Source organism: Leucoraja erinacea, chromosome 38 (genome assembly GCF_028641065.1).
Source record: "Leucoraja erinacea ecotype New England chromosome 38, Leri_hhj_1, whole genome shotgun sequence".
Lineage (NCBI taxonomy): Eukaryota > Metazoa > Chordata > Chondrichthyes > Rajiformes > Rajidae > Leucoraja > Leucoraja erinaceus.
The window spans coordinates 10,725,987-10,750,428 of NC_073414.1; the positions used below are offsets into that span (position 1 = coordinate 10,725,987).

The window sequence follows — 24,442 nt, forward strand, 5'->3', positions numbered from 1 at the left end:
TGTTAATTTGAAAGTCAAATCAGTAGTAAGGAAGGCAAAATCAATGTTAGCATTTATATCAAGTGCTGTAATATAAATTTTACAAAACCAGAGATGTAATGCTGAGGCTTTATAAGCGGGCGGTCAGGCAGCATTTGGAGTACTGTGAGCAAATTTGGGCCCCATTACTGAGGAAGGATGTGCTGGCTCTGGAGAGGGCCTAGAGGATGTTTACAAGAATAATCCCAGGAATGAGTGGGTTAGCATATGATGAGCATTTGACAGCACTGGGCCTCTATTCGCTGGAGTTTAGAAGGTTGAAGGGGGACCTCATTGAAACTTACAGAATAATGAAAGGCATAGATAGAGTGGATGTGGAAATAATGTTTCCACTGGTGGGAGAGTCTAGGACCAGAGGTCACAGCCTCAGAATTAAAGGGCGCTCTTTTAGAAAATAGGTGAGGAGGAACCTCTTTAGTCAGAGGGTAGTTAATGTGTGGAACATTGCCGCAGAGGGCTGCAGAGGCCGTCAATGGATATTTCTAAGGCGGAAATAGACAAATTCTTGATTAGAACGGGTGTCAAAGGTTTTAGGGAGAAGGCAGGAAAATGTGATTAGGAGGCAGAGATGAGCCATGATTGAATGGCAGAGTAGACTCGATGGGTCCAATGGCCAAATTCTACTCCTACAACTTGTGAACTTCACCTGGAAAGAGGTGAAAGGGCAGGTGTTGCATCTCTTCTAATTTCTTGAGAAAATATCACTTGATGTGGAGATGGACGAACGGACTAGGAGTCTTGAACGGAGTGATCCCTCCCAGATTTCTGGTGGTGGAATTTAGGTGAACTGGCAGAAATTGCAAAGGGTGAATGCGGAGGCAGGTTGCATGGAAGGTAAGGGCTAAGCGACCTGTTTGTGCATTGACAAGGAGGGGAGGAATAAGATCAGATGTGGGAGAAATAGATGAGGTGGTTAAGATAGTAGAGGGGAAGATACAGAAACAAGGAACTGCAGGATACAGCTCAGGAAGATGGAAGACGTTTCAGAGGCACCCGTGAGGACTGTCTCAACACCATAGCAAATGCAACAGTGAGAGGAAATTAAATGGAATGGAGTCCCTGAAGGAGGCAGTGGAAGGAAGTATAGTTATTGTAGTTGTGAGTCTGTGAGATTATGATGGATTCCCTGAGATAGAAGGAAATGGAAGATTCAGAAATAAGATTTTTCTGGAAGAGACGCAATCAAAGGTGAAGATTAAAATTTGTTACAGTATCAGGAGGGAGAAATCAATGCTGGAAATATGAGATATGAGACCGGAATGGTTTTTTATCCGAACTTCTTGAATTTGATGTTGAAAGCTGAATCATTTAAGAGTGAACGAGAATATTTGTAGAGAGGCAGCCCTTTCAGAATCTTGTAAAGGGAAAGGAGATTGGTTGGTGGTGACATACATTTCAAGATCATAGCCTATATTTGTAAATCATTAATTTAGATAAATGTATGGTCATTTATTGTAGTTGCCAACAGCATTGAAATTAACCAGCCAGCTAATTAACCATCTCTCTGTCCTCTTGGGCTTTCCATCTATATGATGCTTAGCACTTGCAGTTAGCTTAGTATTGCACAAAAAAATCATGTAGTTTTATTGTGCATTTGAAAATATTTTTTTATCCCAGAGTCAAATATTAATGACAGTTTTTGAGATGTTTTGGACAACTCAGCCACCCCTGATCATGTCATTCTTCTTCCTGATACTATTTCCTTGTTGGAATAAATAAGATTACCGGTATGTCGTTTACTCTCAGGGCAAGCGAGTTATGCTCAGTGCAGTATTGCAGTGGCTCACTAAAAAATCTCCATTCCAATTGTTTTCCCGAACCCAACATCTCCAATCTTCCGATGCACTTCTGCTCCCCTCTCCCATCTTGTGATCTGTTCAAGACCCATTGGAGACCTCAATTTTTCCCTCACTATTTACATTGGCCCTGAAATACTCACTCTTCCACCTGCATGCTCCATATCCCCAATGTAAAGCATGTGATCCTGACATAAAATATTAAACAGTATAGCAGAGGAACAGACCCTTTGGCCTACAGTGTCTCGGCAAACCATAATGTTAATTCAAGCAGCACGTCTGCCTGTACATGGTCTGGAATCCATCATTCGCTGTTTACATTTGCTTGCCTAATGGCTCTTAATCATTGCTATTGTTTCAACTTCCTCCACCTCCCTAGGCCCTATGTTCCAGTCACCAGCACACTACTTTCCCCCCTCATCTTAGCATTTCTACTCTGGGAACAGAACTGTCATAATTTTGTATACTTCCATCAGGTCGCACCTCAGTGTCTGAGGCTCCAGGGAAAACAATCCACATTTGCCCATCATTGGGGTATGAGTTATATCATCCACTGCTACCATAGTGGGAATGCACCCACTTTACCCCATCACACAATGTACAATGTACTGTGCCTTCACCCGCATCTATGCCCCAACCAACCCCTTCCAGCCACAGTTTAGGCTGACTGGGCCTAAACTCCTTGAGTTCAATCTCAGATCCATAATCAGATAGCAGTTAACTTATTAGATAACATGTTAGGCAAATAACCATTCCTGGTTGTGATAAGACTGTGCCCTTTAGTCTCAAACACAATTTAAGTTTGTGGCATGGTTCTGTGACTGGAATAATAATGCTTTGCAGCAAGACAGCCATTTAGCAGAACTTTTGAAATAACCTAGATATCCTCTTTAAATTTCAAATTTATATATCAGCTATCTCATTTGTTGGAGAGTATGCTGTTTTAATTTTGTCTGATATTTTGATGTCAAGAGATTATTTGTTAAACTCATCATATTTGACCTTTTTTACACGCAGTCTTCTCAAGGAGGAGGGCACAGAACCCTTTTGTATGGTCATGCTATTCTACTCAGGCATTCTCATAGTGGCATGGTAAGTAAACCATAATAGATACATTTTTTGAAAGTTTTTTTTTGTCATTATCCTTGAAAGGGTTTTCCTTCCCCTAAATTGTTGCTTTGAGCAAGATTCAGTCAAGTGCATGGCTTGTGTGTATTAGTAGTTAGTAGTAAATGTCAGGATCACATTTAGTAGTGGAGAAAAAAAATAATTTGAATCCTCCAACATTATTTCTTCATAAACTTAAAGATTTGTCTTCTCAAAATTCATTGCAAAGCGATTGTTATTTGTTTGCTATGCACTACTATTGCACCTATCATATGAAGCTAATCTTTAAGCCTGACCTGAGAGCGTAGTAATTCATTAAAATCTGATCTATCTGTTGTGGATGATATTGTGTGTAGTTTGAAATATATTTGAATTAATGAACCAGCCAATATAATTATTTCAAAATTGTTGTTAAAATTTATCATTTAAAAAAAAAATAGAAATGACATTTTGAGAAGTGTGTATTTTTACTGAGATGGATGTGATGGAACTATTCCTGTCAGGAAAAGGACAATGATACATGCTCGGTGACCCTCTTCCCCATTGAATGTAATCACAACTGCTCTGATTGTAACTTCAACTTTGCATTACTGTTTGCTTCTGGTAATGTTTATATCGATAATTTTATGTCTTCAAATTTTAGGCTGTCTTCAGCTGAAAATATTCAATGATTCTTCTCAATTGGTCTTTGAGAAAACGAGTTTCTAAGACTAATTAACTTCTGAGAAAAGCAATTTCGCCTCCTCTCTCTCAATTCCATTTTGAACTGTAAACTCGTGTTCTCAATTCTTCCACAGAAACCTCTCATCATCTAATGAGGGTGTTCATTAGCAATGAAGCTTGGTAATTTGTTCAAACATCGAAAAAAAATAGTCCTGCCCACATTTAAATGGGAATTGTCCATTTAATTATTGTGCTGTAACATGGTCCCTAGAGTGTTTGTTATGCCAATCCTGTGTTTTGTTGTTTAGTTTAAGCAAAAAACTACTTCCTCAGTCTTAAATTTCACGTAAATTTCTTTATTGTTACTTAAGTTTAATTCAAAATGAATATGTTTGATCTGGTCTAACTAAATATTTTAATGGAACCCTACTTAATCTGAAACTGCCTTCTAGATTGGGTTTTTATTGTAATATCTTACTTTATATAATGTTAGCATTTTAGCCATTAATTTTGTAATGCTTATCTGTGGCTTTGATTCTATTTATACAATTTTATTTAGGTGATATGGCAAATAATGTGAAGGAATATAATCTATAGACTTGAATTGTTGCTATTTCCATTTTTGTTGGCATAACTCTTACCATCATTTTATTTCCAGTATTTATGTTGTTTGACAACCTCAAGGTCTCTAACAGATAAATTATCCTTTGATGTTGGACTGCAAGAAGATGCTTCAGGTATATTTGAAAATATATTATGTTTTAATCGATTTGCTATTTCTGTTTTATAAGGTCAGGGACAGATGTGGTTACAACCTTCCATGGTTCAAAAGAGAAATGGCATTAATAGCAATTTATATTTTTTTCTCAGAGCTTTTTGTTGAAGTTTGAGTTGGAATTTTACAGATGTTTAGTGAAAATTACTGGCTGCGATAATTATTTACAGAAAACGGAAAACACGTAAATTCTGAATCTGATAATGCTTGGTCAATATAAGTTTCATATAAGGAAAAATATCGATCAAATTGTACTATGCATTTTCTCATATATAATGCATATTTGTTTTAATTTTTAAACGCGATAAAGAAGATGTTAATGGGCAGATTAACTGTAATCTTGAATGAATGCAGGTGGGGCGGAGACGTATCATGATTTCTGTCCTAAAGATGTGCTTTGAGTTTAAGTACATATTTTAGAACAGTTTTTTAATAGGTAATAAAGTGCAAGGGAATTTGTAACATGAAACTCACTGATATGATATGTGCAGGGGAAGCTTGCTGGTGGACTATTCATCCAGCCTCCAAACAGAGGTCGGAAGGTGAGAAAGTACGTGTAGGTGATGACCTCATCCTTGTCAGTGTTTCTTCTGAGAGATATCTGGTGAGTATATTTTTTTAAGTGTAGAGAATTGCAAATAGTCTTTAGAGCTATCATGACTATGTCTTATTTGTTCTGAATGTGAAATAGAAATAACTGAACATGGTGGTGGAAATTTAAGATATAAATATATTTTATAAAGATGGTTTGAGGAAATGGAAAAATCCGGTTGAATATTTGGGCAATGGATTTAAGTGAATTTTAAGTAAAATGACCTGGTGGCAATTGAGCATAAAGAAAATGATTAAAAAATGCATGTGATATGTTAACCATGATTACTAGAGGGTGAGGGGCGAGAATATAATGCAAAATTTAGCCAAGACGGTTGTTTACTGCTAGGAAATGTATCAGCGTGATCTCTTTGAAAGGCAGAATTATGAGTTAACGGCCTACTCCTAACCTGTGTCTCAATTAACCTACCTCTAAAGGGGTTGAATTGGTACCTATAATCTCAGGCCTTTGTATGAAGCGTTTAACACTGCAACAGGTATTAAATGTTTTCCAATTTCTTGGTAGGAAAAATAATGGAATCCCAAACAAAAAGTAAAAGAACACTTAGAATTGGTCATTGTAATAGAAAATGATGTTCACAAATCTGGCTTGACCAAACATTTTGATTTTAATTGGAGAGGCAGCAGAGATGGTGGACAGTAAAGCACTAAATGTAATACTAAAGGCTCTCAATGAGGTACCCCATAGTACTGTTATGGTAGGATATGTAGCAGAGTGGAATGCTAACTAGTTTCAAGGTATAGTGAGGTAGAAAGATATTCACAGATGGTTGATGATATTCCACAAGAACGAGTGCAACGACAATTTCCTTCGATGATTTACTCTTTGTAATCAACACCAGAATTTCTACACATGCAGATGATACCAAATCAGGGACTATTTGGATACTGGAAATCTAAAATAAAGGTAGAACGTGCTGGTATTATTCAATAGACCAGGCAACACCTGTGAGAATGAAAGCAGAGTTACCGTTTCAGGTCAAAGACCCTTTGTCAGATTCTGACGGGTTTGACGAAGGGCCTTTGACCTCAAATATCAACTATCTGTCTTCCCAGAGGTGCAGCCTGTCTTGCTTAGTATTTCAATGGTACTTTATTTGTCACATACACGGAGGTACATTGAAATTCATTTTTGTATTATAGCGGTATCATTACACATAATCCATTTCCATACGGAGAGTGGTGAATCTCTGGAATTCTCTGCCAAGTCAAGTTTATTTGTCACATACACATACGAGATGTGCAGTGAAACAAAAAGTGGCAATGCTCGCGGACTTTGTGCAAAAAGACAAACAAACAAACAACCAAACAAACTACAAACAGAATGTAACAGAATCACATATTCTTTTTCATATTAAATATTGTGGGCGGAAGGAAAAATGGAAAAAAACAGCAATTAAAAAAAAAAAAAGCAGTAGAGTGGTACAGTAACGTTAGGCCCTGATGAGATAGGAGTTTATAGTCCTAATGGCCTCTGGGAAGAAACTCCTTCTCAACCTCTCCGTTCTCACAGAATGGCAACGGAGGCGTTTGCCTGACTGTAGCAACTGGAATAGTCCGTTGCAGGGGTGGAAGGGGTCTCCCATGATTTTATTGGCTCTGGAGTTGCGTCTCCTGATGTATAGTTCCTGCAGGGGGGGCGAGTGAAGTTCCCATAGTGTGTTCGGCCAGACGCACTACTCTCTGCAGAGCCTTCTTGTCCTGGGCAAAACAATTCCCAAACCAGATTGTAATATTTCCAGACAAGATGCTTTCCACAGCCGCTGAGTAGAAGCACTGGAGGATCCTCGGAGACATTCTGAATTTCCTCAATTGCCTGAGGTGGTAAAGGCGCTGCCTTGCCTTACTCACGAGTGCTGCAGCGTGTGATGTCCATGTCATATCCTCAGAGATGTGGACTCCCAGATATTTAAAGCAGCTCACCCTATCCACAAGATCCCCATTTATCCTCAATGGTGTGTACAGAAGCTAGTTGAGGCCAGTTCATTGGCTATATTTAAGAGGGAGTTAGATGTGACCCTTGTGGCTAAGGGGATCAGGGGGTATGGAGAGAAGGCAGGCACGGGATACTGAGTTGGATGGTCAGCCATGATCATATTGAATGGCAGTGCAGGCTCGAAGGGCCAAATGGCATACTCCTGCACCTATTTACTATGTTTCTATGATTCTATAAGGTCATGGATACATCTTAGATAAGCATCTCAGTTACGGTACAATTGTATGGTAGAAGTATATTGAGACAGTTTACAGAGTCCCAGTTACAGAGTCCAGTTTACACAATCCCATGTTCAAGTCCCAGTTTTTATAGGTGTAGAGTTCTTAACCTAAGCATGAAGGCATGTTGGCCAGGCCAAGCGTGGTTGTTGGAGTCCTTCACTGCTCTGTGCTGCTGCAGACTGTGTACAGCCCACATGCTAGGCCTCTTGGAGCGCCCTCCAGCCCGGCTGCAGTAGGGCCTCCAGTGGCCCACTCCACCGATAAAGCACCAGTCCACCACTGTTCGATTCCGATTCCATCCTTCCCGGTTCATGGGACGAGCAAGGTCTGGGCTTGGTGGCTTCCCTCTCCAGGCATGTTCCCGATTTCGCAGAGGGCAAACCAGGCCTGATGTTGGATATGGCTGCGGCACGGCTGGGCGACCTTTAGGCATTTTCCATTTTTGTACCAAATTATGGATGCAGTTCAGCAGTAAGGAGGATGTTAATAAACCCGCTGAATCATTAGCAAATAAAGTTCAATGTAGTTATGGTGAGGAACATATTGTTGGGAGAGTAAGGCCACATTACCTGAAAGATTAAGTCCCACTAGGGTGAAATAATTATTCTCAAGGTACAAATGCACCAATCACAAAAAATGGTAGGACCGCCACACAATAGGTTAGCGACAGACTTGGTTTATTTCCAAAAAAATACAATTAAAAAAAATGAGGCATATTATGCTAAACCCATATTGAACTTCGGTTAGACACACTTGAAGTATTGTGACAGATCTTGGCGTATTATTAGAGAGGATACAGCAGCACTATGGACCTGCAGATAATCTTTATGAGGATAGTAACGGACATGCTTATCAAGGACATACTTATCAAAGAAAATAAAGAGCTTGAGTCTTTTTTCTCTCTTGAAGGCATAATAAAGATCTTTAAATTGATGTCAAACCTATAAAGCATGGAAACTGGCTCTTTGGCACAATTCATCCATGCCAACCAAGTTGTCTACCTGAACTAGTCCCAGTTACCTGTATTTAACACATCCATCCATCCATCCATCCATCCATCCATGTCTGTGGCTGCCGCCTGCCGTCCGTCCGTCCGGCTGCCTTTCTTCCTTTTGATTCGCTGCTCCTTCCTATCAGCTTCCAACACACTTCAAAACAAAGTTGCAATACAGGAACACTCTGAACTTTTCACCTCAATGGGATATCACAGCAAGTGCTTCAACAGGAGGGGGAGGGCCAATTGGTATTGCAATTGGAACTACTGCAGCAGGTGCAATTGGAATTTTTTTTCAATCCACTGCTGAGGGAGGCAGGGGAGTGCTGGAATCTTACATTTGGGAACGGCTTCAGTTCCGTTGGAGGAGACGGGTGCATGGTGGAATATTGGGTTGGGGGATCACAGCATTGGGGGAGCAGACCCAACGGGTCTGCACTTGGTCTGGTTATATATTAAAACTGTGTGCCAGCTGCCTGCTGCCTGCCGTCCGGCTGCCTTTCTGCCTTTTGATTCGTTCCATCGTGTGATGTCACAATGCCCAATGCTCGCAGATGTCCAATCGGAATGGATCCATTTACATGGACGGCTGCCGGCCGCCTTTCTTCCTTGGATTCCCTGCAACTCCGAAACCAGACGCAGAATCGCCGACATCTTTTCCATTTCGGTAGAGATTTCACTTTTCTTTCTAAGCAACCGCTCCTCATTATATATCGTTGTGTTTAAGTACACATTTTTAATCAAATCCTTCTACCCCCCCCACCCCCCCAATATTTCCAAAATAAACTGGCTTCTCACCCATAGAAGCAGCCATTTTGGTAGAGATTTCACTTTTCGTTCCAAGTATCCACTCCTCATTAAATTTCGTTATGTTTATGTACACATTTTTAATAAAATCCTTCTCCCCCCCCCAATATTAAAAAAAAACACTGCTTCTCACTCACTCAGTTTGTCGCCTCCTGCTGGCCAGCGACCATAACGGCTGCTGGCGCCCGCATCTCGCCTCAAAGACGCCATTTAAAAACAGACGCACCGCTGATTCCTGACAAACCCACGGCTAGAATATTAACTAATAATACACTATCTATGAAATTCCAATTAACAAGGGGCAATAGACAAGGGTGTTCATTATCACCGCTATTATTCGCTCTGGTAATTGAACCTCTAGCTGAAAAAATTAGAACACATCCTGACATTTATGGTTATAATACAAAACATTCAAATAACAAAATATCCCTATACGCAGACGATGTATTACTGTATATCACAAAACCCCAAATCAGTATACCAAACATATTAAACCTAATCGAGGATTTCGGATCTTTCTCAGGATACAGAATAAACTGGAACAAAAGTGAAATTATGTCTATAAAACCGACTTTTGAAATTCCCCTTTAAAATAGCTACAGAAAAATTTAAATACTTAGGAATTGAAATCACTAGAAATTATCACGGTATGTTTAATGCTAATTATAGCCCCTTACTTAAGAAATTAAACAATTTAATTAAATTCTGGAAAACGCTGCCGATGTCTTTAATAGGTCGAATAAATGCTATAAAAATGATCTTTTTACCACAAATCCTATATTTATTTCAATCAATTCCAATATATCTTCCAAAAACATTTTTCAAAAAATTAGACTCAGACATCACAAACTTTATATTGGATTATAAATCCCACAGAATACAAAGAGCACACCTCAATAAACCAAAAGAGATGGGTGGTCTAGCGCTCCCTAACTTTATGTACTATAATTGGGCGGTAAATATTAAAAATATGATTCACCTGCTGGACAACTCTGCCCAGCAGGTGGATTGGATTATAATGGAGAGAGAGGACTGCGCTCCTGGTAATACAGGAGCGACTCTCCTCTCACCAACGAATTTGAATAACAAACATTATAATAAAAATCCAATGATACATAGTACAATTAGAACTTGGAAACAAATAAAACAGAACTTAAAATTAAGAAATCTATCTCTGCTAATGCCAATAGCCAATAACCCTTCGTTTAAACCCTCAATTATAGATAAATCATTTACACAATGGGAAAGAACGGGAATCAAAATGCTCGGAGACCTGTATGAATTAGGGAAATTATTACCATTTCAACAATTACAACTGAAATATAACTTGAAAAATAATCAATATTTTAAATATCTTCAAATCCGTGATTATCTGAAAAAATATACAAAAGACTATTATAATATGCCCCCAGACTTATTAGATGAAGCCATAAAGATAAAGGCTGAATCAGCAAATCTAATATCATACTTATATAATATTATATTGAATATAGAAATACCTACAACAGATAATATTAGAAGAGACTGGGAACAAGAACTAGCTATAAAAATTTCAAAAGAGAGCTGGGATAAACACTTATTATATGTGCATAAATGCTCGATCAACGTACGACATACTCTAATCCAATATAAAACATTATATAGACTATATTATTCAAAAACTAAAATAAATAAGCTTTTCCCCAATGTCTCACCCATTTGTGATAAATGTCAGTCACAAGAAGCTAACATAGCGCACTCTTTTGTTTTCTGTATAAAAATCCAAAAATTCTGGAACGAAATATTTGAAATCTTTACAAAATTATTTAAAACAAAACTACTACCCAAAGCAGAATGGATCATTTTTGGAATATCGGAAGGTAACCCAGAATTAAATATGTTTCAAAAGAACTTACTTAATTATGGGCTAATAATGGGAAAAAAGCTTATATTTAAATTTTGGAAAAATGCTCCAATACCAACAACAAAAATGTGGATTTCAAACATGTTCGAAACACTACACTTGGAAGAGATGAGACTCCTCCTAGCAGGCAAAGCAGATCACTTCCAAAAGACGTGGTCTGCATTTATGGAACTATTACAAGCATAAGGTGCAATAATAAGTTAAAACATAAAGGCTACCAGGAGCTGGTAATGGGGGGTATAAAATAAAATACATTTTTAATAAAAACACGGTTGGTATATCCTTTTTTGCGGAGTTTTGTGTTACAATAGAGCGATTGATTTTCCTTTCTTTTTTTTCTTTTCTTTCTAGGGTCTTATTTCTTTTCTTGCTTCCTTCTCTAATTCCTTCCCCAAGGGGTTCTCTTCTCCCAACACTTTCCTGTACTTTCACGATTCTTGCTTACTTTCCTTACTTCTTCTATTTCTATCTTTTTTAAAGCTCAAAAAATGAAGTGGTACAACATAATGTAATAAGATATATGCGATGTATTAATGTGATTTACTGTACTGCTAATAAAAATAAAATTAAAAAACAAACAAAAAAAAAACAGACGCACCGCGGATTCCTGAGCCGCTTGAGTTGGAGGATCACGTCTCCCGTGGGGGCTATGGGTAGGGAACGGCTGCGTTAGGGGAGCAGACCCAACGGGTCTGCACTTGGTCTAGTTATATATTAAAACTGTGTGGCTGCCGCCTGCCGCCTGACGTCCGGCTGCCTTTCTGCCTTTTGATTCGTTCCATCGTGTGATGTCACAATGCCCAATACTCGCAGATGTCCAATCGGAATGGATCCATTTACATGGACGGCTGCTCCTTCCTATCAGCTTCCAACACACTTCAAAACAAAGTTGCAAGACAGGAACACTCTGAACTTTTCACCTCAATGGGATATCACAGCAAGTGCTTCAACAGGAGGGGGAGGGCCAATTGGTATTGCAATTGCAACTGCTGCAGCAAGCAGGGGAGGTGAAATTTAATTTGTTTAAAAATCCACTGCTGAGGGAGGCAGGGGAGTGCTGGAATCTTACATTTGGGAACGGGTTCAGTTCCGTTGGAGGAGACGGGTGCATGGTGGAATATTGGGTTGGGGGATCACACCATTGGGGGAGCAGACCAACGGGTCTGCACTTGGTCTAGTATCGCTTTAAAATGTTCTTATCCATGTGCCTGTCTAACAGCCTTTTAAATGTTCTAATCGTAATCACCTCTCCAGCTTCTTTCATAGCTCACTCCAGATACCGACCACCATCTGTGGAAAAAGCTCTCCCTCGGGTCCCATTTAAATCATCTCTTCTTAGCTTACACCTTTGCCCTCTTGTTTTAGCATCCTCTCCCCTGGTAAAAAAAACGTGACCATCCATCTTATCTATGACTCTCATGATTATATTCATCAAAGAGTGCTTTTAATGTCACATGTGCGAAGTGCGAAAGTTCAGTGAAACTCTTTTCTTGCAAACAGTCAAGTAATTGCCATACCTAAGCACATCCCCGATTAGCAAAGTATACAGAAATAGTCAACTGATCCCGCATGCAATCGGCACCATATTGGAAGCCAATTCCAAAGTCCAGTCCGCGTTGTAGTTGTTACGAGTGGTGCCTGTCCTGGCAAGCCCCTGGCTGCTGTGGCCTGTAGCCGTCGGCTTCCTTGGACGTGTGTATCTGCCAGAGATCCAACTCACTCACCCGTCCATCTTTGTGTCCGGGGAGGGCCTCCTGGTGCCAGCCTTAAAGGCCTGGCCCTGGTTCTCTCTCCTACCGGCTTTGCTCCTCGCTGGTTATGTCTATTGTCATTGATGGTTCCATCCTCAGGGGCCGGCTTGGCAGGGTCCCCCGGCAGTCTGGTCCATCAGGTCCTGTATTTGGCCATGGGGTACTGGCTCGACGGCTCCTCCTTGCAGTTTGTGGTACGCTGGGTCTTGCATTCGGCCATGCAACTGGCTCAGCTGCTTCTCCCTATAGGTCGCGGCCCTCTCCCTTCCAGTTTCCTGTGCTCCAGGGAAAAATGTCACAGCCTAACTAGCCTTTCCTTGTAGCACAAGCCCTCCATTTGCAGCAACATCATTTTCAATCTTTTATGCGTCCCAAAGGCATCCTTCCTAGACCTTGGCGACCAAAACTGTACACAATGCTCCAAGTGTTGCCTCACTGAAATCTTGTACAACTGCCACATGATTAAGGACAACATGAAAAATGCCTTCACCACCCTGTCTACCTGTGATGCCATTTCAAGGAACATGTGCTTATATTCTTAGGTTCCTCTTTTCTATAATACTCCCCAGGGCCCTACCATTCACTGAAAATTGTGCCCTTGTTTAACTTCCCAAAATACAACACCTGACACTTGTCATTCTTGGCTCACTTTCCCAGATGATCAAGACCCCATTGTAATTTTTGATAACTTTGTTCACTGTAAACTTAATAACTATGCTTTGTACATTCTCAACCATTCAAAAAAAATAAATAAATGACAAATCACAATGATCCCTGTGACACACCATGATCCTCCAGTCTGAAAACTGTTCCTTCACCATCTTCTGCTTCCTACCATCAAGCCAATTATGTATCCAATTAGTTAGCTCTCCCTGGACCCTTCCAGACTAGCCTAATATGTGTGTGTTATCAAAAGCTTTGCTAAAGTCCATATAGATACATTGAGTCATGAGCTGTGAACAGTGTTCATGTCCTGGCCTCATCAATCCTTTTGGTAACGTCTTCAAAAAAAGATTTGTGAGACTTGATTTCCCACACAAATGCCCTGCTATTTCTAATTAGTCTGTGGTCATCCAACTGGTCGTAAATCCTTTTTCACATCATCCCACCCCAGTCACTACCCACCACTGATGTTAGGCTCGCTGGCCTATAGTTCCCTGGCTTCTGCTTGGTGCTCATTTTAAATAATGGCATAACATTAGTCTTCCCCCCGTGGCTAATGTTGATGCAAATATTTCTACAAGGCCCTGTGCAATTTCTGCCCTCGCTTCCCATGAGGTCTCAGAATGTACTCTGTCACAATCCATGTACAGTGAAGGTACAGTGAAATTTGAGTTACCATACAGCCATACTAAGTGAAAAGAAACAAGACACACAACTCATGAGGTCTGAGAATGTACTCTCACAATCTGGGGATTTATCCACCTTAATGTGCATTAAGTTTGCCAATACCTCCTCTTTGATAATTTGTATATCAACCATCATCCACATGGCCAGAGACCCATTTGTAGCAGCCATCATCCATCTGCTCCATTATTCCTATGCTCATCTGGATAAGCCGGCAAGCACTGTAAGAGTCATGTTTTTGTACCTCTCCAGTGCTTTTAACACCATCCGGCTTGCACTGTTAGGGAGCAAACTGACAAAGATGCGGGTGGATCCTCCATTGGTGTCATGGATCACCGACTATCTGACTGGACGACCACAGTATGCCAGACTACAGAACTAAGTCTCAGACATGGTAGTGAGCAACAAAGTGGATGGTCCTCTCCCCCTTCTTGTTCACCATCTGCACCTTGGACTTAAAAAACATATAAAGCAGACTTCTGCCACCTGCAGAAGTTTTCGGATGACTGCAATTGTGGGCTGCATCAGTGAAAAGTGGGAAGCTGAATACAGAGGTGTAGTCAACGACTTTGTTGGGAGGTGTGGGATGAATTACCTGCAGCTCAACACCGACAAGACTCAGGAGTTAGTGGTGGACATTAGAAGGAGAGAAACACCCCTGTCTCCATATATGGTGTGGATGTGCAGTTTACCAAGGAGTACAAATACCTTCGATGTTTATGTTAACTTTTATGTGGTTGCGTGTCTTGTTTTTCACATAGTATGGCAACTCAAATTTCAATGTACCTTGCAATGTACAATGTACATGTGACAATAAACTGACCTTGAAACTTGACAGTAAACTGAACTGGTCCAGGAACGCTGAGGCCCTGTATAAGAAGGACAGAGCCGGCTGTAGTTTTTGAGAAGGCTCTGCTCCATCAACATCTGCAGTAAGATGTTGCAGATGTTCTACCAATCGGTGGTGGCTAGTCGCATCTTCTTCGCTGTCATATGCTGGGGCAGCAGGGCGAAGCCTGCGGACGCCAACTGGTTTAATAAGCTCATCAGGAAAGGCTGGCTCTGTCCTGAGGGCAGAATTGGATTCATGGGAGGTGGTCTTGGAAGGGAAGATGATTCTCAAACTGCAGAGCATCTTGGACAATACAACACACCATGTCACACTGGTCAACCTGAGGAGTAGCTTCAGCAACAGACTGGTTCCACCAAGATGCAGTAAATTGATTAAGGAAACTTCCTCAGATGCTTATACCAAGTTCCACCCGTTCCAATTATGCTATACTATGGCAGATCAGTCAATATTGGAGAAGTTAAAATCTCCCCCGAATACTACCCTACTATTCTTAGTTATCTTTTATCTCCCTGTACTTGTAGACAACGTCTGCAACCTTATCTCATCAATCCTCTTGGTCACCCTCTTCACCTCATTGGAGCAGATGTACAAAATGTTGTTCAAATAAGTAGATTTGGAAAATCCTTTCTGAGGAAGAAAGAGAAATGCAGCAGGTCGAGAAGGGAAGTCCAGATAGTAGGCCCAATGCAACTGAAGGCAGGTTTCTCCTCTCCATCAGTCTACAGTGATCCGATCAAAGATGTCATCTGTCCATTTGCCTCCACAGATTCTGTCTGCTCCGTTGAGTTCCTGCAGCATTTTGTTTTTGTTTGCACAAGATTTCAGTCATCCCAATAGATAAAACATCCACAAAATCTTGACAACATTTGATTATTCCTTAATGAGGTCTGTTATCATCAGTTAATTGGAAGACCATCGTCATGACCTAGCCAAGGGAATTGGGATGTGTTGTTGGAATTACAGGTTAAGGTAAAGTAATTAAGTTAAGGCGCAAAAAAGGGGCCAGAAAAGAGAAGGGGCAAGATTTGTGTTCCAAAATAAAGATAAGAATTTTAATATAGGAGTGTTGCGTAAACTGGCGCCAATTTAAATCATTAGGCCTAGGATTTAAGTGAATTGAAGAGAATGTGGAAAGATCTTGTGTTTGAGGGTAAAATGAAAAGGAGACTGCGCGCATCGGATTTGTCAAGTCTACAGGCAAGAAACGCATGGACGAACATTTGATTGGTTGTGGTCGGGTAAAGGTCAGATAATATTGTGGAATAAAATAGATGGTCATAGTGATGATGTAGAAACAAAGAATTGTAGATGCTGGTTTATAAAAAAAAGATAGACATAAAGTGCTGTAGTAACATTGGGTCAGCAGCATCTCAGGAGATAAAGGATAAACTGACGTTTCAGGTCGGGACCCTTCTTCAGATTCCGAAGAAGGGTCCCGATCTGAAACATCACCCATCCTTTTCTCCAGGGATGCTACCTGACCTGCTGAGTTACTCCAGTATGTTGTGTTTATCTTTGATCTTAGTGATGATGTGGATACCTAGTCTGATGCTTTTCTCTGGGTCAACGCTGATGCTAAGGTGGTGAATGATCTGGTCCAGTTCCTTTTGATATTTAGGAGAGCAATGGAATTAGTGATTATGATATAGATTAACAAGCTAATTATTTTTGCTGTTTTCAATAGATTGCGTAGCATATATCTTATGCGCAATAGTAATAAAATATATAATTGGTCAATGTGAAATTTTGTGTAGGTTATGGAAGATATGGTACTGACAATTTTTTCTGTATATCTTTTCCAAAGCATTTATCTTGTGCCAGCGGAGATTTGCAAGTGGATGCCTCTTTTATGCAGACTCTTTGGAATATGAACCCTACCTGCTCAGGCTGTGAGCTTGCTGAAGGTTAGTAATGAATTGTAACATGGGGGGGGAGGAAGGAACGAGAATCTGTTCATTGAAAATTATACTAATTCATAGTAGAACAACAAAAAGACCAAGCACATCTAGATGTCTGTTCGCCGAACACATGCGCTCTGTCCACCAAGGCTTGCTGGAACTCCAGGTTGCTAACCATTTTAACTCCTTACCATTCCCATATCGCCTTTTCGTTTTCACTTCCTTCATTGCCAGAGTTTGGCCACTCGCAAATGGAAGAACAGCTTCCCGTATCTGCTTGGGTAACTTACAACCTAATATGAGCGTTGAACGCTCCAATTTCAAGTAAGAGCTCCCCCACCTCTCCTCTTTCCCCCGCCCTCTCTCTCCCCTCCCCTTCCATAAGTCATCTCCCATCCCTGATCCTCATATTTCAATTTTATCCCACCCTTTCCCCTTCTCCATCCCCTTCCACGCATATCTTTTTCCTCTGGCTTTCACTTAATATTTCCTTATGAGATTCCATTCTGTCTGCTTTTCAACTTTAGTCTTTGTCACTCCAACCTCAACTGAATCCACTTGCCACATGCTTGGCTTTGCTCTACTCCCTCCTTGCCCAGCTGTCTTCCCTGTTACAACATTCCGACTGAAGAAGGGGCTCAATACGAAACGCCATCTGTCCATAGATGTTTCCTGACCCACTGAGTTTTCCAGCACTTTCATTTTTTGCTGAAGATTCCAGCATCTGTAGTTTCTGGTATCTAAAATATTTTGATGAGGAACACAATTAAAGGCTGTGCAAAATGTAATATTGTTCAGTCAAAAATAGAGGAAATGTCGAGTACATGTTAAAATGTTCTTGTAATTATTTTCTATAACCATGAGCTAAAGTTGTAACTACCTTTATGTGCTTTCAAACAAAATTAAATTTCGGCATATTTAATGCTTTGGAAGTAGATGTTGGTGTATTGTGGTACATTTTGAACATGGGATTGGAGGTAGGGATGCTGTTGCTTGAGAAAAATGATAATAACCAGAACATGCTAATCAAAAATAAGAACAGCCACTGCTTATCAAAAATGTTAGCTTGGGGACAGAGCAGATGTTGAGTTAATGAACAGTGCTTACGTTGTATGGTGTAAATCCACCCACATTGAGTGTATAATGGGAATCACGACTGTGTTAGGATCATTATTTCATATGGCGGTTTTGTTTAATTGTATTTCAAAATACCTGTTCACACTATTCATAGAAGTACTTCTCATAACATTATGATGGCTGATGATTCCATGCAGTTGAAAATATCTGAACAATTTCACTAATGATAAACATATTGAAAAGAGTAAATGTAAGTTAAGCTAAAATGCGCATCTCTTAAAGGACTATCTATAGAGCTGTGAAAAGGAATGTTAAGTGGATTATTGAACTATCAGGGGAGCACAGTGAAGATTTACCATGTTGAATCTTGGGGTACTGTGTTTGTTGTATGAGGAGAGGATAATCAGACCAGGATTGTTCTGTGGGGACACAAGGGGCTGCAGATTCTGGAATATTGAGCAAAACACAGTTGGAGGATTTCAGCGGATCAGGCAGCATCTGTGGAGGGAAATGGAAAGGAGTTTAGAAAAATGGTGATATCATCAAAATATACAAAATTCTTCTAGAACTTGACACTGTATATACAAAGTTAATTCTTCCCATGACTGCATTGTCCAGAACCAGGGGTCATGGTATTGAAATAAGTGGCCAGTCTTTAAGAACACAGCTGAGAAAAATATTCTTTGCCTAGGACAATGTTTCTTTTAGAATTTCCAACCCGAGAGGGCTGCAAAGAATCAACTATTTAAAATGAGTAGTCGAAAGAGTAACAGGCAATTGAATTTTACATTATAAGGTATTATAAGGATTCAAACAACTGAATTTGTTGTGAGAAAAGGGTACGAATTGGGGCATCACCACACTGACCAGGTAATTCAATTGTTCAGAGAATGTGACGCATATACGATGACTGTGAACATAAAATGCTGGAGTAACTCAGCGGGTGAGGCAGCATCTCTGGAGAGAAGGAATGGGTGATGTTTTGGGTCGAGACCCTTCTTCAGACTGATGTCAGGGGAGGTGGCTGGACAAAGATACAATGTAGTCATAGACAGTAAGACTGGTGGGAGAACTGGGAAGGGGGTGAAGAGAGAAAGCAAGGGCTATCTGAAGTTAGAGAAGTCAATGTTCATACCTCTGGGGTGTAAACTACCCAAGAGAAATATGAGATGCAGTTCCCTCAATTTGCACAGGGCCTCATTCTGACAAAGGAGGAGATTGGGAATGGGAGGGGGAGTTGAAGTGCTGAGCCACAGGGAGATCAGGTAGGTTAAGATGGACTGAGCGAAGGTGTTCAGTGAAACGATCGCTGAGCCTGCGCTTGGTCTCGCCGATGTAGGGAAGTTGACACCTGGATCTACTGTATCCGCTGTTCCAGGTGTCAACTTCTCTACATCGGTGAGACCAAGCGTCCAGCGCAAATTGGAGGAACAGCACCTCATATTTTGTTCATATTGCGCCTCATAAAGATGGTATAAATGATCAGAATGGTATATGAAATGTGAAGGAATCAAAATGTCTTTGTGAAGTGTGCAGGACTATTGAGGACTGCCATGTGGTCAGTTGGGCCAGGGGTCAGAATTTTCAATGATGTGCATTTAAAGAAAATAATTCACCTATAGGCATTACAGTAAATCCTTGTTTTAATGGACCCCTTTATAACGGAATTTGGTTATAACGGACGGAACTGCCAACCCAACCCCAGCTCGCAGCATATACACAACCACATAAAGCCAGGGCTTCCGACGCCACTCCGGACTCGCAGGGTGCAGTATCGAGCCCTTCTTCACCCACTGCACAGCTGTTGTTGCAGCTCATGTTGTAACCCCTGAGGACAGTGCTTTTTTCAGGCCACTGAGAACAACAGGAGGACACCGTGGAGTCCCCCCCCCCCCCCCCCCCCCCCCCAACACCTCTCACTAGGGGGGGGGGGGGGGGGGGGGGGGGGGGGGGGTGGGGGGGGGGGGGGGGGGGGGGGGGGGAAGGGAGGGGGGAAGCTGTGGGACTAGAGAGGAGTGGGAAATGATTGGAAGGATGAGGGGAAAGGAACTGGGTGACAGGGCAGTGGAATTAAAATGGCTTGCAACCAGGAGCTCCAGCAGGCCTTGGTGGTTAGACCACATATTCAGCAAAACAGTCAACTCATCTACACTTAACCATATAATAACCATATAACAATTACAGCACGGAAACAGGCCATCTCGACCCTTCTAGTCCGTGCCGAACACATTTAGATATACCTGCGCTCACCATATATTCCCTTCCCATCCATAAACTATCCAAAATGATAAAAACAAACCTGCATTCACTGGACGCTCAGTCTTGCTACCATCTCTGAGAAAGATTCGTCTTTACTTAGTCTTGTTGATTTAGAGGAGGTGACATCAGTAGCACCAAATGCAATGGACTAGATTGGAGGATGTGCAAGTAACCACTGTCTCACCTGAAAGCACTGTTGGAGAGCCTGAATGGAAGTGAGAGAGGAGGTGTAGAGATGGGTGTTACATCTCCTGTGGTTGCAGGGGAATGTGCCTGGGGAAGGGTAGCGTTGGGTGTAGAGGGATGAGTGAACAAAGGAGTCATGGTACGAGAGGTCTCCATGGGAATTAGTAGAAATGGGAAGCCAACTTCTTGTTGCATTTGCTGTAAAGAACAACAGTATTATCCTTATTAATTTCTAAGCATCTGTGCTTTATTCATTATTTTATGAAAATGGCAGTTGTCGCCTTTAGTTTAGAGATACAGCGCAGAAACAGGCCCTTCGGCCCACCGGGTCCGCGCCGACCAGCAATTCCCGCACACTAACACCATCGTACACCCACTAGGGACAGATTTTACATTTACCAAGCCAATTAACCTACAAACCTGTACATCTTTGGAGATGTACTTGGAATACATTTCCAAACACACCTGTGCTTGGAATACATTTCTGTAATATGTGGCGATTGCACTTGAACTTTAAAGAAGTAGGTCATGTCTTTGCAATGGAAGCTTTTGAATTTTGAAATATTTAGATTTACAAAGCTACCCTATTTTGTCAAGAAAGCATTAAAGCTCATAAGCTTGTATCCAAAAGCATGAAATTCGGTCAGTGTCAATGACATGAACATAGATTGAAATATGAGATTCAAAGTTTGAAGCGTATCAAAACAATAATGGTTTTACCAATTTTTTCCAATTTAATCAGCAATCTATACAAATTTGAGAAGTTAAAAAAGGCGATATGTTGAAATTGTAACTTTTTGATACAAAATGTATATATATTTCTTCACACTGTATTCTTTTGTTGAATTGCTCAGGATTTGTAACTGGAGGGCATGTTCTTCGCCTGTTCCATGGTCATATGGATGAATGTCTGACCGTAGCATCATTTGATCAGGGTGAAGATCAACGCAGGTCAGTTTATCAGTTGGCATTGATTGAATCTTTTGGAAAGATTCTGTTTTCAGTTGTAAAGTTTTTGTTTTTTAAGAGTGAAGAAATATCTTTCAAAATAACACCTTCTGATGGATGCCTGGTACATGATCCAGATCCCTCTATTCCATGGACTTCCAAATGCCTATCTCAAAGCCTCTTAAATGCTACTATTGTATCTGCCTCCTCCATCACCCCCGGTAATGCGTTCCAGGCCCATACTGCCTTCTGTAAAAAATAACTTGCCCTGCACATCTCCATTAAAATTTCCCCCACTCACCTGATAGCTATGCCCTCTAGTGTTGGACATTTCCACCCTGGAGAAAAAGTTTTTTACTGTCTACCCTGTCCAGGCCTCTCATAATTTTATATCCTTCTACGAAGTCTCCTCTCAACCTCTGATTTTCCAGAGAAATCAACCCATATAACCATATAACCATATAACAATTACAGCACAGAATCAGGCCATCTTGGCCCTTCTAGTCCGTGCCGAACACTTATTCTCCCCTAGTCCCATCTACCTGCACTCAGACCATAACCCTCCATTCCTTTCCCGTCCATATAACTATCCAATTTATTTTTAAATGATAAAATCGAACCCATGTCTATCCAACCGCTCCCAGGAGCAGAAACCCTCCAATCCAGGCAGCATTCTGGTAAACATGAACCCTCTCCCAAGCCTTCGCATCTTCCCTGTAATGAGGCAACCAGAACTGCATGCAATACTCCAAGTACAGCCTAACCAAAGTCTTATAGATCTGCAACATGACTCCATGACTTTTATACTCCTTGCAATGAGGGCAAGCATACGGTATGCCTTTCTTTACCTTATCTCTTGTTCTGTCATCTTCAGTGAGCTATGAATTTGCACTCCAACATCCCTCTGCACATCCATACTGTTACAGATCTTACAATAATTGTATACTTTCACCTTACATTCTGTCTCCCAAGTGCACTACCTCACACTTGTTTGAATTAAAATCTGCCCTTACTCCACCCTTTTCTGCAGCTGATCTACATCCTGTTGTATCTTCTGACACCATTCCTCCCTATCTACAACTCCTCCAATTTTAGTGTTGTTCACAAACCTATTCACCGATCCATCTACATTTAAGTCATTTATTTAGGTCATATTTATATATATATATATCAGAGATCCCTGCACAGATCTCTGCAGAACTTCACTAATCACAGACCTCCGGCTAGAATATCTACCTTTCACCACACCCTCTCTATGAATAAGCCTGTTATGTTGGTGGTTGAGGGATGTTTTTTTTCTGATTGGATGCCAGTGGTCTACCAGAAGCTTCCATGTTGGGGACCTCTGATATTTGATATAAACATTCTCGTATGACTTGAATGTGAACATAGGAGTTCTGCGAGTTATGTTTCCAGAGCACATAAAAAATGTACTGTGGCCAGACTAGGAAAGGTTGTCTGAGGTCACCAGAATGATGACCACATTAGATCAACCAGAATGTGGGCAATGGAATGGCTGATGTAATTAAACTTGGGCAAGTGTGAATTCATCCATTTTGGGAAAGTAAACAAAACCAAGACACACTTAGTGAATGTTAAGGCCCGAGAGAATGTTATTGAACAGTAACTCCCTGGGGTTTGAGTATATAGTTCCCAGAAAGTATTAATTATTGTAGACAGATACATAAGGAAACGTCTGATATGTTTGCCTTCATTGGGTGAGGCACTGAGTCTAGTAGGTGGGGCATCATGTTTATAAATCATTGGTGAGGCTGCACTTGGAGTATTGTGTGCAGTCTAGTCGCCACACAATAGGAAGGATGTGTGCACGAGGGAGGGCGCAGCAAATATTCACAGGAATGTTGCTGAAAGCTGGAGGGTTTGAGTTGTAAAGAGATACTGACTAGGATGGGACTCCTTTTCCTGGAGTGCTTGTGGCTCTAACGAGGTTTATAGAATGACTAGATCAAATGGGACCCGTTGGGTCCCGTCCACCAATGCGGAGGGGGGGAGGGGGGGGGGGCGCGGCGTCACACGGGAGGGCTGGTCCCCGAACGCGGCATCGACGCTCACCCCGGAGACAGACGCCCCCCCGAAGCCAATCACCCCATTTCCCCAACGTAACCCGTTCCCCCCAACAAAACCCAGGCCGAGAGGGAGGGAGGGGGGCAGAGAGGGAGGAGGGGGGGCAGAGAGGGAGGGGGGGCAGAGAGGGAGGGGGGGCAGAGAGGGAGGGGGGGCAGAGGGAGGGGGGGCAGAGAGTGAGGGGGAGAGGGAGGGCATAGAGAGGGAGTCCGGGAGGGAGAAGGTAGGGGTTGGGAGGGGATAGTGAGGGATGGGGAGAGGGTAGAAAGGCAGGGGGAGAGGGGGTAGAGAGGAAGTGCGAGGGGGTAGAGAAGGAGGGAGATAGGGAGGGTGTCGAGAGGGAGGGGGAGGGGGTCGAGAGGGGGGGGAGGGTTTTGAGGCAGCACCTATCCAGGTCGTAGAGCAGCAGCTTCCCCACCATGCGCCGGGCCCGAGCCAGTCTGCGGGCAGGCCTGGTCCCGAGCAAGGACGCGAGCGGGCGTCAAGCTGAAGACCCCGAGCGACGTGGCAGGCGATCGTCGATCCGAGAGAGGCTACGGGTAGTCGTGGATTTGAGGGAGGCTGCGGGCGGGCGGGCGTCGAGCTGGGCTTGGCTAGCGCTAGCAGCCTCCCTGCGAGGGGAGGCCCACCCACTCGCGTGACAGATGATCGGACGGAAGAAACGTAGAGGAGGTCGTCCTCCATGAAGTCCAGAGATCGGCAGGTGGGATTGAGATCACCAGTGAAGAAAAGGCTTCACGATTCCCCGAGTCCCTACGATCAACGAAGGAATCACAGGTCTCCTGAGACGACCTCTCCCAGAGGGAGTAATGGCCATCCGGGCCACCTTCCCATCGTGCTGCCCTGCGCCCGTGCGGCGATAACGACCGCCGCAGCCATTTTTCAAGATCTTCAAGGAACCCAGCGGATCCTGCAGCATGACCTGAGCAGGTTTAAAAACGCTAAGTGACAAATTTAATGAAGTAAAGGTTAAGAAGCCAAGAAGTACAGAAGACAGAACAGGGGTGACATCATTCACAGAGCGAGCAGAGGCAGGCATTCAGATCCATTGTGACGTCATCAGCGAGACATTCTTGTTTATTTTCTGTTATTTGAGATTTGAGAACATTTTCATAAATAACTTGA

At 42.0% G+C, this 24,442-nt stretch overlaps 1 protein-coding gene across 5 annotated transcripts in view; it reads left to right on the plus strand.

The window, feature by feature from the left end:
- LOC129714278 (ryanodine receptor 1-like) overlaps positions 1–24,442 on the plus strand; it is a 525,269-nt gene that overhangs the window by 72,210 nt on the left and 428,617 nt on the right. For all 5 annotated transcript variants that reach the window (XM_055663830.1, XM_055663832.1, XM_055663834.1 and 2 more), the window contains exons 4-8: positions 2,853–2,927; positions 4,264–4,342; positions 4,872–4,984; positions 16,669–16,768; positions 21,139–21,235. In XM_055663830.1, the coding sequence (XP_055519805.1) occupies positions 2,853–2,927; positions 4,264–4,342; positions 4,872–4,984; positions 16,669–16,768; positions 21,139–21,235 (464 nt within the window). The remainder of the gene's footprint in view (positions 1–2,852; positions 2,928–4,263; positions 4,343–4,871; positions 4,985–16,668; positions 16,769–21,138; positions 21,236–24,442) is intronic.